At 38.6% G+C, this 16,606-nt stretch overlaps 1 protein-coding gene across 5 annotated transcripts in view; it reads left to right on the forward strand.

Moving 5' to 3' along the window:
* LOC122541038 (cation channel sperm-associated protein 2-like) overlaps positions 1 to 15,907 on the forward strand; it is a 30,101-nt gene extending 14,194 nt beyond the window's left edge. For 2 of the 5 annotated variants that reach the window (XM_043677518.1, XM_043677521.1), the window contains 6 exons: positions 1,430 to 1,608; positions 4,007 to 4,106; positions 5,655 to 5,699; positions 8,269 to 8,372; positions 11,424 to 11,582; positions 14,938 to 15,907. In XM_043677518.1, the coding sequence (XP_043533453.1) occupies positions 1,430 to 1,608; positions 4,007 to 4,106; positions 5,655 to 5,699; positions 8,269 to 8,372; positions 11,424 to 11,582; positions 14,938 to 14,969 (619 nt within the window). In that variant the 3' untranslated portion in view covers positions 14,970 to 15,907. Of the gene's footprint in view, positions 1 to 1,429; positions 1,609 to 4,006; positions 4,107 to 5,654; positions 5,700 to 8,268; positions 8,373 to 8,688; positions 10,598 to 11,423; positions 11,583 to 14,937 lie in introns of those variants that run through there. The other 3 variants (XM_043677520.1, XM_043677522.1, XM_043677519.1) reach the window with 3 other exon arrangements.
* The last annotated feature ends 699 nt before the right edge of the window (positions 15,908 to 16,606 follow it).

Genomic DNA, 16,606 nt, shown 5'->3' on the forward strand with positions numbered 1-16,606 from the left:
CAGTTATCAAAGAGGGTAATATATAATACCATCATTTCTGAATTGGACTGATATATAATAAGTGTCTTTGGCAACCCTTTGTAACATATAATTCTTGTGTGTGTATATACATATATATATAATCATTTGTGGGAGTTAGACATTGCTGACTAGGCCAGCATATATTTCCCTTTCAAAGGTGATGGTGAGCTGTCTACATTAATCACTTCAGTCCTTGAGGTGGAGAGACTCCCACCGGTAATGTTATGTTGTGAGTTCCAGGATTTTGACCAAGCAACAGAGAAAAAACAGTGGTAGAGTTCCAAATCAGGATGATGTGTGATTTGGCGAGGTATTTGCAGGAGATGATGTTCCTGCTGCCCTTGTTCTTCTAGATGGTGGAGGTCATAGGTTTAGAAGGTACTGTGAAATGAGTCTTGGTGTATTTCAATTGTTATTATTCATGTTATTATTTTCAGTTATTTTTGGCATTATTATCCACAGTGGGACTATATCTTCCGGCGCTATCCCTTTATTCAGGGAAAAAAAGCCTTGCATTTTTATAGTGTGTTCTACAGCTAGCAGATGCTCTAATATGCTTCATCACAAGTGTAGCACTAATCCAGCAGACATCTCACACAGAGCAAATGTACTATGCAAAATAAGAGCTTATATTATCGGTGTTAACACGTTAGCATTGGTTGGCTAAAAAGAAGCAGGAAGGGTGGGGATGCAAAACTGGGTCACTTTCAGGTTGGTGATATGTGATGAGTGGTATATGCTATAGGAATCAGTATTGGAACTTCAATAACATAGATGAAGGGACCGAATGTATAGTTCTTAAAGAATGTTTCAGAGTACTCCAGCTAAGGATACACTTCTCTACTATACACCGAAAGCAGGGCTTCACTAACTGTGGTTCTCAGACCCAATATTGCAAGGCAAGATTCTGGGATCGCATACTCTGAGGCAATGCTGCTATCGAGCGCCAACTGAGTATTAACAGCTGCATGGTCCTTTTAAAGCCATGCTTATTTCAAATGGTAGGTTTGGCCTCAATGGACAAGTAATAACTTCTTTTGATTGACATATAGTTTTCTTACTGATATAATTAATAGTATCACTGGAAATGGCTTGATTTTGTACTTCATTGGCAGTAAAGTTACAATTCTGGCATTTTGATAGATTTCATTTCTCTGATGCAGAGGAGTTACCATCCAGTCTTTGTGAAATGGGTGTGGCAGGCAATAGCAGGTTAACTTGACAATCCTATTGAACTACAATCCAAGTTGGTTAGTTCAACAATTGATGAAGATAAGAACAGTGAAAAGTAAGAAGATGATCAATGAGGGAAGAAATATTGGGACAAGAAGTATATATTTTTGTTTGCTTTGATATTATGCAATCGAAAATAATTAGCTTTACACAAAAATGATTTTTTTTTTACCAGGAGTATCCTGCTTACATTTCAGACCCTCTTCCAGTTATTTACCTTGGACCATTGGTATGCTCTGCTCACCGACATATGGCAGGTTGATGAAGTTGATGTAATAGCAAGTGGGATTTATATAATGCTCTGGATCCTGATCGGTTCCTTCATATTCAGAAATATAATTGTCGGGATAATGGGTAAGCAAAGCGTTGTACATTTTAATTCAGCATTAAAGATGTTAAGAGGCTTGGTCCTTATTTGTTTATGTTACGCACAAAAAGTTTGAGTTTGATGTAAGGTTTGTGTTTTACATGCGTTTATTTTAGAGTTGGATTTTAAACTAGTGGCATATGCATTTTGGCTTGTGTATCTGAGGTGTTGTATGATTAAATTGTCAATATTTCTGGAGACACGATTTTTAAAATCAGACAGCATGAGAGAGTGACTTCCTTGGGTGACAATGGGGATTTGGTTGCATTGGGCAAGTTTCAAGAAGTGGACTAAGTAAACATTGAAGAACATTAGGTTGCTTTCGGTTTAGAAATTATTTTATGCTTAGAGAAAAACCCATAAATTGGAAGGTTTTCTTTTCAGTTTGTAGAAACCTGGTTGAAATAAGTAAAACAAATGAAACTGTTTCTCTTAGAGAAAGGAGCTTTTTCAAAAATATTAGGAAATAGGTTTTCTCAGTGTTAAGACTTCAATTTTAAAGTTTCAGATCAGAATTATTTATTTAGAACTCTGAAGGCATTATTCAATGCTGAAGAAGTCTAACCTAAAGGTAAGTGTATAATCAGGAAAAAGCCTATCAAACTGTCAGGACTAAGAATTGATAGGAACAGTTAAGTTAAACTTAAGGATGTGATACAGAACCAAAGATTTTGAGTACTGTAAAATGATAGTGTTGGGAGAGATGGGATTTTTTTTTTACTATGTTTTGAAATCTTTCAACTTGTGCTAAAGGTAAATAGCTTGGCTTAATCTATTTTATTCATTTTTCGTTTGTGTAATAATCTTATGTTCTGCTGTTTAAATCAAATCTGAAGTATTGAGTGCTTGTTTCAGTGAAAGACAACCTCATGAATTAAAGAAAACTAATAATGATCTACTTGGTCAAATTTCAGTCTGGGATTTGACTTGTACAGTAATAACATCAGCTTTGATCATAATGGGATCTGTAAAAACAGAAGGTGCAGAGGTTCTCTCCACTGTTTCTGTTTTCATTTCTGATGTCAAACATTAGCACCCCATTTGCTTTCTAGTAAAGAATACCATTGTTTGTATTACCCTGCTATCCTCTCTTCTCAGTCTCGAAAGCATGTGTCAGTTGATGTCATTATATACATCATCATTTGGGTGGCACAGTGGTTAGCACTGCTGCCTCACAGCGCCAGAGACCTGGGTTCAATTCCCGCCTCAGGTGACTGTCTGTGTGGAGTTTGCACATGCTCCCCGTTTCCTCCGGGTGCTCCGGTTTCCTCTCACAGTCCAAAAATGTGCAGGTTAGGTGAATTGGCCATGCTAAATTGCCCGTAGTGTTAGGTGAAGGGGTAAATGTATGGGAATGGGTCTGGGTGGGTCGTGCTTTGGCAGGTTGGTGTGGACTTGTTGGGCCGAAGGGCCTGTTTCCACACTGTAAGTAATCTAATCTAAAAAATTTCATTAACATATGCATTCTTATTCTAGTCCAAATGTGAGCAAGCTTGTTCCATGTAGAAGTTTGTGGGTGCAAGTCTCATTCCTCATACCATAGCCAATAATGTCATTTCTTACTTCAATGTAGCATTAATAGAGTATTGCACTGTCAGATATATGATCTTTTAGATGAGATATTCAACTGAACCCTGACTGCTTCTGAGATGCAAGTTTAAAAAAAAAGCAGAAGAGTTCTTCTGGTATTCTGGCCAATTTTTATCCCTCAATTAATGTCATTGTTGTGTACAATTGTGAATGTTGCAGTGTGCAATTTGCCTCACTCATCTGCCAACATAAATACGGTGGTTATACTCTAAATGTACTTCATTAGCTGTGCAGATCTTTTTGGTGGCCCAAGGAGATAAATACAATCTATTTTCCCTTTGTTTGTACAATAAGATGGCACCTCATAGATTGAAGAGGTTTGGCAGATGCAATCGCATACCTTAATTCCTTTTCAGAAGGTCACCTAAGGAAATGAAGGGTGTCCAAAGCCAGGAACCAAGCTGGAACTCTGGGTCATCATGAGTAGTTATCCCATGTTATCATTCATGCAAAGGCATATTATATTCAATTTCAGATATTTCATGTAAAATACTTTATTGTGATAGGACTGATTGATGATTTTAAATTGATGCAACCATTTGACATTTGATGGGTCCAATTTATTACACCAAAAATGAGAATAATGCAAATGAAGAGTTTGCTTTGTGTGCAATGTATTCTGTGTTCAATATAATTGTAAACCATTTGGGTAACTTGCACACTTTAATGGACAATAACAGAAACACTGCCCGCATAAGACTTAAGCTGATCAAAGTAATGTCTACATTACAATTTCAAAACTCATCAGAAAAGGTTTTCTGTAGTTTCAAAACATTTTTTTTGTTTTACCTGCAGTGAGCAATTTTCAGTCTATAAGGAAAGATCTATCAACACAAATTAAGCGACTTGAAGCCCAACGAAGAGCAGACCATTTTAAACTACAGATGATGCAGAGGTATAAGGCAATGTTATATTTGGGTCTGCTTGATATTGAATATGTGCAAACCACAGATCACATAAATAAGATACTGCATTGCACGTTAGTTTAAGTGGTTTCTTTCTATCCAAAATATGTCATGTTTTGAAATAGGTTGTTTTCATTGTTTTGGTGACCAGTGTTATTACAGGTCACTGCTGTCTGAATTGATACTGTTCTGGAGCACTCTCATCCACTTCAAAATTATATTCATCAGGAAGACATTCAAGTCTCGTAAAAACTAGCTTTGTAGTCTTATAGGATTTGTTCAGCAGTCAATGGATTAGTGACCTGCGAAATGCTATAAATCTCATCTGGCACATTTAGGTTACTAGCGCAGGTTTTAGACTAGCCTCAGCCGAAATGAATGTATTTTGTTTCATGTCTACTCTCTGGAACACCATATGTTTATTCTTCCTCTAATGTTGGGCTCCCAGCTTAATTTATCCACTTGGTATGTGTGTTATTCCATCACCTAGAGTCACCCTCATTTTTGAGGCTTCGTCTTTTTGGGACACCATTTTGAACCATTGTAATATAGATCCGAAAAGGTCATGAACTTGTACAAAACACTAATGTCTGTCAAACACTCACATTCACTTGATGTTCTATAGTCATCATTTAGCAGTCACAAACCATTTATCACCTTCAGGCCTGATGATGCCAATTATATTCCATCAACCGACTGTCATTTTCTAGGCTTGCTTTGCTTCTTTCTAGTGATTCAATGTGATCCAGTGCAAAGTGATTCAATGTCTTGCAGTTAGAATACTGCCTCCCCCGCACTGAATATTTGTGTGATTTCCTCCACAATATTTACAATGTGCCCTCTGACCTTGGCCCTTCTTCCTTTTTTTTCAATATGTTGTTTCTGTTTCTCAGCTGGTGGAAGTAGCAAATATCATAAGGTACTGGGCCTGATCATCTGTGAAAATACCACAGCTGCCATATAACATCCTGTAAATGATTAACATTATGATCTGCCTTCCTTACAACAATCATTCACTGCACGCATGTTAGAGCCCTCACCAAGATAGCTTTTAGTCCAAATTATACCGTTTTGATCCCTGGATGACACCCATTACATTCCAACAACATGTGAGGCCAAATTTAATTCCCATTGTCTATCTGGAGTTATATTCTGAGTTACTGCTGGCAGAGAAAGACATAGAAATGCCAGAATTTATTAATAGTAGTGCCATCCTAAAGCCATTCACTGCCACTGTTTAAAATGTAATCACTGTTGTAATGTAGTAAATATGGAAGCCAATTTGAGCTCAGCAATGTTCCACAGACAGTAATGGCTGGATTATCTGCTTTAATTAAGTTGGTTAAGGGATAAATATTGGGCAGGACATTGGGGTAGAAGCCTGCTTTGTTCTGTTTGGTTTCTTCATGAGATATCACCAGAGACCTTGGAATTGTTTTAGATATCATAATTTTTGTATGCAATTGTTATGAAGTGAGGCACTCAGATAGGGGAGGATAACAATTTAAAACTTTCTTACTATTGTTACTGATTTTCAGGAGACTGAGCCCAGAAATTAGTATAAAAGATGTTCTGAACAAAGGGTAAGTGGCTTATAGTTCTTACTTAATATGTGAAAGTGAATTTCTTGTGTTAAGTATCAAAACATGACATTTGCAGAACTAGGAATATTATGTAAAAGGTGTCTTAGCCAAGAAATAGAAGAAAACTAATGTGAGATTTTGGATTCAGAAATTCAGATAAAACATGCTTATCAAGTACGAGTTAAGTTTTTTTTTCAATAAACATGAATGCTTGCAACTTGTCACAATCCTCCAAGATCTCGTGCCGTGGGCGGTTTCCTCCCACAGTCCAAAAATGTGCAGGTTAGGTGAATTGGCCATGCTAAATTGCCCATAGTGCATGCTGAATTGCCCATAGTGTTAGTGAAGGGGTAAACATAGGGAATGGGTCTGGGTGGGTTGCGCTTCGGCGGGTCGGTGTGGACTTGTCGGGCCAAAGGGCCTGTTTCCTCACTGTAAGAAATCTAATCTAATCTAATAAATCTCAATTAAAATTACACTTATTTATCAGGGTGGCTTAGTACACATAATGTTCACACTTATACAATCCTTAATGGCATACTTTTACTATTGTAATATTGCTTCTCAAATTGATGCACTTTGTATTCTTGTCATTACTTCTCTCAATGCTCCAGCATATTCTGGTAATATTAGAAGGATTTCTCATCAGAATGCTGGGAAGCTATTTGACTCCACATGCCTTAAGTCACCATTATTGATGTTCACATTTAACGTTATTCTCACTGCCCAAAGATTAGTTTTTACATCGTACATCCAAAGGCTTGGAGACATTTTCATTCTTTGCACAGCTTAATGCAACATTGTTTTCATCACTGTGGTCCTTTTTACACAGGCGCTTTTTTTTTAAAGTGGTGATTAGCAGTTTTATTCATAAGGCTTTATGGTAACCCTTGTGGAGTGGATTATTGTGTTTTACAAGGATTCAGACACAATTTTTTTTCAGTTCACTGGCATCAATACAAGATATTTCTACATTTGTTAATATTGTAGCATCAACTGCATTACCATATTTCATCCAAGGAATAAAATCCAACACAGTAATGCTTTTACATGCTGCTACTGAAAAAACACAATATTTAAATTCTGCAATAGTTTAATGAAAGTTTAATTTTTTTTTGTAATGCACTGTACAATGACAGATTAGATTCCTTATAGTAAGGAAACAGGCCCTTCGGCCCAACAAGTCCACACTGACCCTCCGAAGAGTAACCCACCCAGACCCATTCCCCGACCCTACATTTATCCCTGACTAATGCACCTAACGCTATGGACAATTTAACATGGCCAATTCACCTAACCTGCACATCTTTGTGGACTGTGGGAGGTAACTGGAGCACCTGGAGGAAGCCCACACAGACACGGGGAGATGTGCAAACTCCACATAGACAGTCGCCCGAGGCCAGAATCGAACCCAGGTCCCTGGTGCTGTGAGGCAGCAGTGCTAACCACTGAGCCACTGTGCTGCCCTTGTGTTTGATTGTAATACAAAGGTAATGTGTTAATCAGAAGTCCAACATGCATCTAAAGGGGTCTTCATCTTTTATTTGCTCTTTTTGCCTGAAGTAGCCTTTTAAATTCAGTAACTGTGCATGAACCTTTTAAGTTATACCCTAAATATTATTAAATATAAATATTTGCATTATGTTGTTCACATAATTAATCACCACCATCAATCATTATTTTTGAGCATGTTGAAATAATTTCAAAATGCAACTATGTGATCCTTGTATTTTCACCTGGTTTAATAATCAGTTGATAAAACGAAAATGCCGAAACAGCCAGCAAGCCATACAGCATTGATCTTTCCTACTGATTATTTCCAATATTTTACATTTCCCTTTCAGATTTCTAACATCTTCAGCTATTTTTATTTATCAGTTTAGTAGCTTCATAACTTTATTTCAAAAAGACAAAGCGAGTCCCTTAAGAGGTTTTTGTCATTGATTTTGGACAAAAAAAGTGTTTGCAGATTGCAAAATAACTGACAGAAATGACCCATTTGGTGCTGCTCCCTGCAGAATTGAAGCAAACCAGCCCGGAGAGTCCTATGTTCTTCCTAGATTAATTCTGAGTTTTCTAGATTAATTCTGAGTTTTCTAGATTAATTCTGAGTTGAGTGCTGTCACCGCCAGAAGTGCTGATAGACTTTTACGTACCTGGTCAAGGAAAGAGAAGAATCAGTCTACTTCTGATTGCCACTTTAAAGTGATTCCTGCTGGAACCTACAGTTGTTCATACATCTGGGAAATGAAAGTTATATCATTGTTTAATTGAAATTCCATTTGGCTTTTCTTCCTGTTCAAGCAATTTCATTAAAAAAGAAAGTATTGGAGGAAGTTTAAACATTTGCTGAGTATAGATTGTGCTGTGTGTTATAATGACTTTTATGCAACCAACTGGAGCTCATCATCCAAATTCATGAAGAGAATTGAGTCTGCTTGGTCAATTACTTAGATCTGTTTTGTAACTACCTTCAGAAGATCAATGAAGATTATATAAGTCAGGAAAAAAACTATATTATAACATTGTGCACTACATTATTTTAATTTCTACTGCTCACTACATGCAGAGAAAGACGATCAGAATCTGACATAACTCATGTGAGTGAAATGGATTTTAAATCAAGCAGCCATGCGAGTCATTCAAGTGATCTGTCTTACAAAGCTGGTAAAGGTAAGAGATGAATGAAAACAAACTTGAAAGATTAATTTACTTTAAAACATACCATGAATTTCAAAAACACTGCATTATCGACTTTCAATTTTAACTTAACACTCTGTTTTTAACAATAAATATTGTTAACTTCCTTTTGTATTTTGCCTTCAATTTAGTGGAAATATTAGCACTGTCAATATGCATTTTGAAATGAACTTGTTAGAGATTAGATTCTTGGATAAAGATAACAGAATCTGCTGGAAATATTCAGCGTGTCAAACAACTTCTTTAGAGAGATAAATAGTCAACCTGCTTATCCCCTTCCCTTCCACAGGACTTCTCTATGCAAGTGCAGAAGATGAACTACCTCCTCCCTTCCCACCATTCGGGGTGACAATTGTTCTACTTCATTATAGATGCATGTTTTTCAATTTAGTATCCTGGATTTGCTGTCCATAATGTAGTCTCTTGTACACTGAGGAGAACAAATACAGACTGGGTAATCACTTTACAGAAATCTCTATTCAATCACAGGCATGGCCCCAAGTTTGAGGTTGCCTATTAATTTAATTCTCTTCTCCACTCCCTCACCTCTCTGTTGTTCTCCTATACTGATCTAACAAAACTTGATAGAAGGTCAAGAAACAATGGTAACTCACATTTATCTGACTCCTTTAACATAACAAGCTGTCTTAAGGTGCTTTATGTTAAATTTTAAAATATCAAGCTCAGTACTGCACAGAATACTCCAGGTACAATCTCACTAATACCCTGTGTAACTGAAGCATAACCTCCTTACTCTTGCATTCAAATTCCTCTTGCAATAAAGCATTACATTCTATTTGCGTAACTACTAAAATAAAACAACGATGCTGGAAATCTAAAACAAGAACAGAAATTGCTGGAGAAATACAGCAGTTCTGGCAGCATTTGTAGAGAGAAAGCAATTTACATTTCAAGTTCAGTTCTGAAGTTCACTATGGTACTGACTGCAGGATACTGGTCAAAGTGTGCCTCACTATGGTGCTGACTGCAGGACATTCTTCCCAGACTGCCTCACTGTGATGCGCAGAAAGAGATATTCATTTAGATAATCAAAAAATTGCTCAAAGAGTTGAATTCAAAGGAGGAGAACTGAGAGTAGGTATTGCAGAATAAAAGCCAATGCAGATGAAATTATGGCCACTAATTGGGGATAGATTAACAAAGTGTAGACATCACGGAAGGGGCTGGAGAGTATTGTGGTGAGGAACGAGGTCATGACGAGATCTGAAAACTATTACAATCCCTGTAGAATTAATAATTCATGAAAATATATTTTATTTCTCAGTTAACAAACTTTTTAAAAATGGTACAAGATTTCAAGCTTTAAGAAATTTACTGTAATAAGCAGACTAAAAAGAATCGACAAACATTACTGAGTAGGCAACTAGTACTCATTGCACTTTTACCTTTTCTCTTATTCTCTGTGTCTTTCACTTTCTGTTCAAACCCTCAGGCAGAAAGCCTATCCACAACTACCAGTTTTAGTTTGGTTTCGGTTCAGGTGTAAACATTGTGTATTTTACTCTCAATGAGTCTCCTGCTTCCTCAGTCACCTCCCCCGATATACCCATATTAGCCAATGGTCAGAGGCTTGTGGGTAGACAGAACTCATAACACATCAAGTGATTAAGAGGTTGCTTGGCTAGGAGCCAGAATGGGTCAGTGAGCATAGGGGTGATCAGGGAATAGGGCTCATTGTGAGTTGAGTCTCAGACAGTAGAATTTTGGATCACCTCAGATTTACAGAGGGTAGAACGTGGGAAGCCAGCAAGAAGTAGATTGATTTAGTCAAGTCTACAGGTGTGAATGCATACAAGACAGTTCCGGCAGCAGATGTTGGTTGATGTTTCAGGGATAAAAGTGGGGGTTTATCTCATGGTACCCAACAGCCTCGCATTTTCCAAGAGTATCCTGCACTTCAGACCCATATCTCAGGCTGTCTCCTGCATGTCCAATAACTTTGTGCTTTGTTTTTTATGTGCAGATGTCTTTGTGCATGAGCTTCCTTGCTTGTGAGCTGCTGTGACAGAATTGGCAATACCCTTACTTTTCCCACTTCTGACATAAGAACACTGACTTGTAATATTAGTAAAGTTCCCCTCTCCTAAGATATTGACTAAGCTTCTGATTGCAGTATTTTTGCTTTTATTTCAGATTTCCCCAGTATTTTATTTCTGTATTAAATTAACTAAAAAATTTAAGTTAAAGTCTCCTTCTGGATATATATTCCCCTGTGGCTGTCTTTAAATAATGAATATCTGTGCTATCATTGGTTAGTTCAGTTGGCTAGATGGCTGATTTGCAATGTGATTCAATTCCTGCGCTGGCTGAGGTTACCATTGAAGGTGCCGCCTTCTCAACCTCTCCCCTCGCATAGATGTGGCAACCCACAGGTTATACCACCACCAAGCCATCCCTGTCTCCAATGGATGAGCAACTCTATGATCCTCTGGGACTGTGGCGACTTCACCTCCTGTGACAATTGCTTTCAATTTTCAACAAGTGAGAAAATCCGACGATTGTATATATCCAAGTTCACAATGCTTTAAGCCTTATCTTAACCTTAAATAGCTAATGCAAAAAAACGGTGAAAGTAAGTCCATGCGAATGACAGATGTTGGGGTTTTTGCAGCTCATTTTAAAACCATAGGATTCTGACAACTTAGTAAGACTTAATAGCTCCTGTGCCTAGAGGCACATGAGGCAGACAAAAAAAACCTCTCTTTCGTATATACAGTCAATGTTCTCCCATTGCTCCAGCACTTCTTCCAAGGGCAGCTTTCCCACTAGGATGTCCTTGTGAGGTGCAGTGACAGTGTCCGTACCTCTGAGCGAGGAGATCCTAGTTCACATTCCATTTGCTTCAGAGGTGCATCATTAAAATGTTCCTTATGACATATGGTCCCTAAAACATGTATAGAATCTCAAAATTGATCCACATGTGTTTTTAGCAGTTAGAATACCACATGATTAAATATGAATGAAAGAACCATTGAAATCCATTTTGGTTTAATTTCTATACAGATTGGGAGGGCTATATTCGTAAAAATATGAAGCTCATGCAAAGTAATTCAGCAAGAGAGAAGGTCATCTGGCCAAGAGATTCTTTGTTCCATTACTACGAGCTACTAGAACAGCTCCAATACAATCTGGGCGAAAGGAAGAAACTACAATTTCTTGCAGGTTAGTGCAAACACTGGCGCTAAAGGAGCAATGAGCATGCCACTGGAACACATGAGGCAATGTCAAATAGCTCAGGAATAAGCTCCCGAGATACGGGAGCTTCATTCCCGGAGTCAGTCACCATTAGAGAAGTCTCAGACTCCAGGGATGGGGAACATCAGTTACAGGGACAGATTGAAGAATCTGTGACTGCTCTCATGGAGTCATAGAGATGTACAGCATGGAAACAGACCCTTAGATCCAACTTGTGCATGCTGACCAGATATCCTAAATTAACCTAATCCCATTTGCAAGCATTTGGCCCATATCCCTCTAAACCCTTCCTATTTGTGTACCCACCCAAATGCCTTTTAAATGTAACTGTACCAGCCTCCACCAGTTCCTCTGGCAGCTCATTCCATACATGCACCACCCTTTGTGTGGAAATCTTTCTCCTCTTACCATAAACCTAAATAAACCTCTAGTTTTGGACTCCCCTACTCTGGGGAAAAAACCTCGGCTATTTACCGTATCCATGCCCCTAATCATTTTATAAACCTGTATAAGGTCACCCCTCAGCCTCCGACGCTCCAGGGAAAACAGCCCCAGTCTATTCAACCTCTCCGTATAGCTCAAACCTTCCAACCCTAGCAACATCCTTGTAAATCTTTTCTGAACCTTTTCAAGTTTCACAACATCTTTCTGATAGGAGGGTGACAGGAGTTGAATGCAATATTCCTAAAGTGGCCTAACCAATGTCCGTTACAGTCACAACATGACCTCCCAACCGCTATACTCAATGCAATGAAGGCAAGCATACCAAACGCCTTCTTCACTAACCTGTCTACCTGCAATTCCACTTTATAGGAACTATGAACCTGCACCTTAAGGTCTCTTTGTTCAGCAACACTTCCCTGGACCTGACCATTAATTGTATAAGTCCTGTCCTGATTTACCTTTCCAAAATGCAGCATCTCACATTTATCTGAATTAAACTCCATCTGCCACTCCTTGACCTATTGGCCCATCTGATCAAGGTCCCTTGTGCTCTGAAGTAACCTTCTTCACTGTCTGCTGCACCACCAATTTTGGTGTTGCTCTTGTAGAGAGCTGGTACAAACACAATGGGCCAAATGGCAATCTTCTGCAATGTAACCATTCTCTGATTCTAAAACCTACATGTAAGATGCTGAAGAAATCTGTAATAAAAGCAAAATATTCTGAATGTTATAAATATGAGATAAAAATAGAAAGTGTTGGAGTAACTCAATATGTTTGGCAGCATCTATGGTGGGAGAAACAGAGTTAACATTTTGAATCCAATGATCCTCCTTTATTCTTCATTAGGTAATGTGAAAACTGGCAGCAGTAATATTAATAGTCAGTCTACACAAGCACTGGGATCAGATTGTTTTAGCTCAGATATGCAGATTAAGACTGTGATGGGAATAAATTTTTTCACACAGAAGGTTTTGAATCTTTTGCATGTTCTACCCCAGAAGGTGTGGTTGCTCAGTGATAAAGCATATTCATGTCTACAGTCAATGGATATCTGTCCACAAAGAGAATCAAGGACGTACGATTGGTTGATAAAGTGGAATTGATACAGTGGTAGGCCCAGCACCTCCATATCCTCGGCAGAGTGGGAGGGGGAGTTGAAATGTTGAGCCACTGGGCGATGTGGTTGATTGGTGCGGGTGTAAGATTGATGGTGGGCCTGGCTTCAGGGGCATTTGGCCTCCTACTGCCTCATGTTCTTAATTTCAATTTGCAACAAAGTCGGAACATAGATGCATAAGTCGAGGAATTAAGTAAAACTACCCTTGCTCTTCCACACCAATAAATAGGAAGGTGGCTGTCTGTCAGACCTCTACCAATGTTACTTTCTAAATTACTATTTATGTGTTTTGCAAGGGCAATGAGAAATTATGATTCTATCGAAAATTCATCAAACTGAAATTCTGGACTAAATTTTCACTTTCGGCAGCTAAAACACAAACTGGGAGTATTTCCTGATCTCAATTCTTTGCAAATACAGTGGGGGTTTTTTAACAGCGTATTTAGTTTTTATGAAAGAGAACAGCATTTCAGATGTAGACTATGGAATTATAGAATTGTTACAACACAGAAGGAGGCCATTTGATCCGTTGTGTCCGTGCCAGCTCTTGAAGTGTAACTCACCAAGTCCCATAGCACTGAATGTTCCCCTGAAAATCTTCTGTAGTTGGCACAGAAAATGTAGTAAAGGTAGAGGTAAAGCTGGACAGCCTTGGAGACCTTGCAACTTCAGAGAAGCAGCAGATTGCAATAAAGAGTAAATAACTGAGAGGTAACTTCAATGCGGTGTTCTTTCACAAACATTTTTTTAAAAAATCAAATAAAAACAAGGCAAAAACTATCACTGTGATTTGGGAGATGGGAGGGTAGAATCCCTCTACAGGCCAGCTTTTAGTAAACTCGCAGACTGGCTGGACCTTGAATGTATTTCCATTAAAATACCCTGTGTCAGGAAATTGGCTTGCTACCCAGTGCCAGCATTTTCAGGGCTTGGCCCTTCCAACTCCGTTCCTGATCTGAGCGCATGAACTGTTTTTCTTCCCTGATCCATGCTGCCAAATCAGCTGTTTCAGATTTTGCTGTTTTCATTTCACATTGCCAGCATCAGCAATATTTTGCTTTTGTTCAGGTGATGCTTCCTTGCTTGCTTGTAGTCCAACTCCTGACTTTTTTGCTCAACGCCTCCTCCCCACTTTATGCAACAATGGTCAGAAACCTAAATTGCTCAATCTTGGGATTGTCTGCAGTAACTCCCACAACACCTACGGCTTGCAGCTCTCACACACGAAAACACTGTGTCACGTTTGGGTATATTTGAAGGTTTCCAGTGCTATTTACAATTACAAAATAGATTTTTATTTTCAGCAGCACAAGTTAAATAGAATGTTCCAGGATCTAAACCAGGTTCAGAGCAAGGTGCTGTATTCACCAAAATTAACAGCAAGGATGTAATCTGAAATGAAACAAAGCTGTACAACTACGGTGGCTCAGTGGTTAGCACTGCTGCCTCACAGCACCAGGGACCTGTGTTCAATTCCCATCTCGGGCAACTGTCTGTGTGAAGTTTGCACATTCTCCCCGTGTCTGCATGGGTTTTCTCCGGATGCTCTGATTTCCTCCCACAGTCTAAAGATGTGCAGTTCAGGTGAATTGGCCATGCTAAATTGCCCGTAGTGTTAGGTGCATTAGTCTGGGGTAAATGTAGGGTAAGGAGTCTGGGTGGGTTGCTCTTCAGAGGGTCGGTATGGACTTGTTGGGCCGAAGGGCCTGTTTCCACACTATAGGGAATCTAAACTAATGCATTTTTATTCATTTACAGCTCAGGCCCTTGTGAATATGCATGACGTGTAAAAACTCTTCAAGATCTTGCAGGCAGCCAAATTACAAATACAAGAAAGCAAAATCTGTTAATTGTAAGCTCAATAGCACTAATATTCATGAAAGCTATTACAATATTATAACTTCATAATTTCTACTTAAAGAATCATGTATTTTGTTGACACCACTTTTACCTGTAATTTTTCAGTTATTTCTATCCCTTGAGTCACATGAGGGGTTTTGGGGTGGGGTAATAGAATAGCAGGGAGGTGGGGGGAATGAAGGGGAATGGAACATGCTTGTTTCCTGCTACCTGGGAGGGCCAAAGCCTCCATATGGCATTTCCTTTGTGGCGCAAGAATAATAGACTAGCAATGACCTGTATATTGGTGTGATGTTTTACTCTTGCTAGCATTCAGAAAACAGGTGTTACCAGATCAACCAGTTGATGTGCATAATATGGAAATTAATTTTGGGGTGTGGTGTTGAGAAACACAATTGATCTGCTATTGCCTGTTTTAGTTCCAATGGTAAAAGTGAAAATCCATTGCATTCTATGCAATACATTTTGTATTCTTGACTCTGAACAGCTGAGCTGCAAACATTGTACCCCAACATAAAGAGGATTTGCCGCAAAGGACCTTAAAGAAATCCAACCTCTCTATCTAGAAATGTATCTATGAATGTACACTAAGGCACTTTAATTATGTAAAATATTGCCTTAAAACAAACCAAGAAAGGGAAAGTCAGATAGGATAACAATGGTCCTACTTTCCGTAGCATTCCTCACGATGTTTCTATCAATGGCATAACAAAGTGTACAGGAGATGTAAAGTGAAAATATGCAGCATCATTGAAAAGTTCAGTTTCACCCTTGGAACTGTCTGTGTGGAGTTTGCACGTACTCCCTGTGTCTATGTAGATTTCTGCTGGGTGCTGCGGTTTCCTCCTACAATTGAAAGATTTGCAGGTTAGGTGGATTGGCCATACTAAATTGCCGCGTACTGTCCAAGAATGTGCAGGCTAGTTGAATTGGCCATGGGAAATGCAATGATAGGGTAGTGGGGCTGGGTCTGGGTGAGATGCTCTTCGGTGTGGAATCAATGGGCCGAATGGTCTGCTCCCAGACTGTCGAGATTCTCTTGCTCTATGGTTACAACCCCTCCTCCCAGATTCCCAACCAAGTTTGGCAATTAGGAAAATTTGTTTATTTGTCACATTGTTGTTCAGAAATCCCAGAAAATATCAAGGCTATTTCAATGAGACACAAGTATGGTTTGTAACAGTGATCTGGGTTAAAGGTATTGCTGAAAATCCAAGCTGGGCCTGAGAAATACATGGAATATTGGTAAATGTCTCCATAATGAATCATAATTGATTTTCTTTTCAATAACGAGAAAAGAAATCCAATATTTTTCACAGCATTTCAACTTTAGAATAAAGGTATTCCTCAGTCTTTATTTTTGTCTGTATAAATTCTTTTTTAAAAAATGTGATTTGAGTATTTGTACTTTCTATTTCCTGATTGGATGACTGTGAGAGTTCTATCATGTGATTGGCTGCTTTGATAGCTCAATGATAGCACTGCTATTCCCAGTGAACAATGTGACTCCAATTGTACCGTATGAGTTAAGATTTTTACCAATTTGGATCTGGTAGACTTAGCAGTG

Source organism: Chiloscyllium plagiosum, chromosome 36, assembly GCF_004010195.1.
Source record: "Chiloscyllium plagiosum isolate BGI_BamShark_2017 chromosome 36, ASM401019v2, whole genome shotgun sequence".
NCBI classification, from domain to species: Eukaryota; Metazoa; Chordata; class Chondrichthyes; order Orectolobiformes; family Hemiscylliidae; genus Chiloscyllium; species Chiloscyllium plagiosum.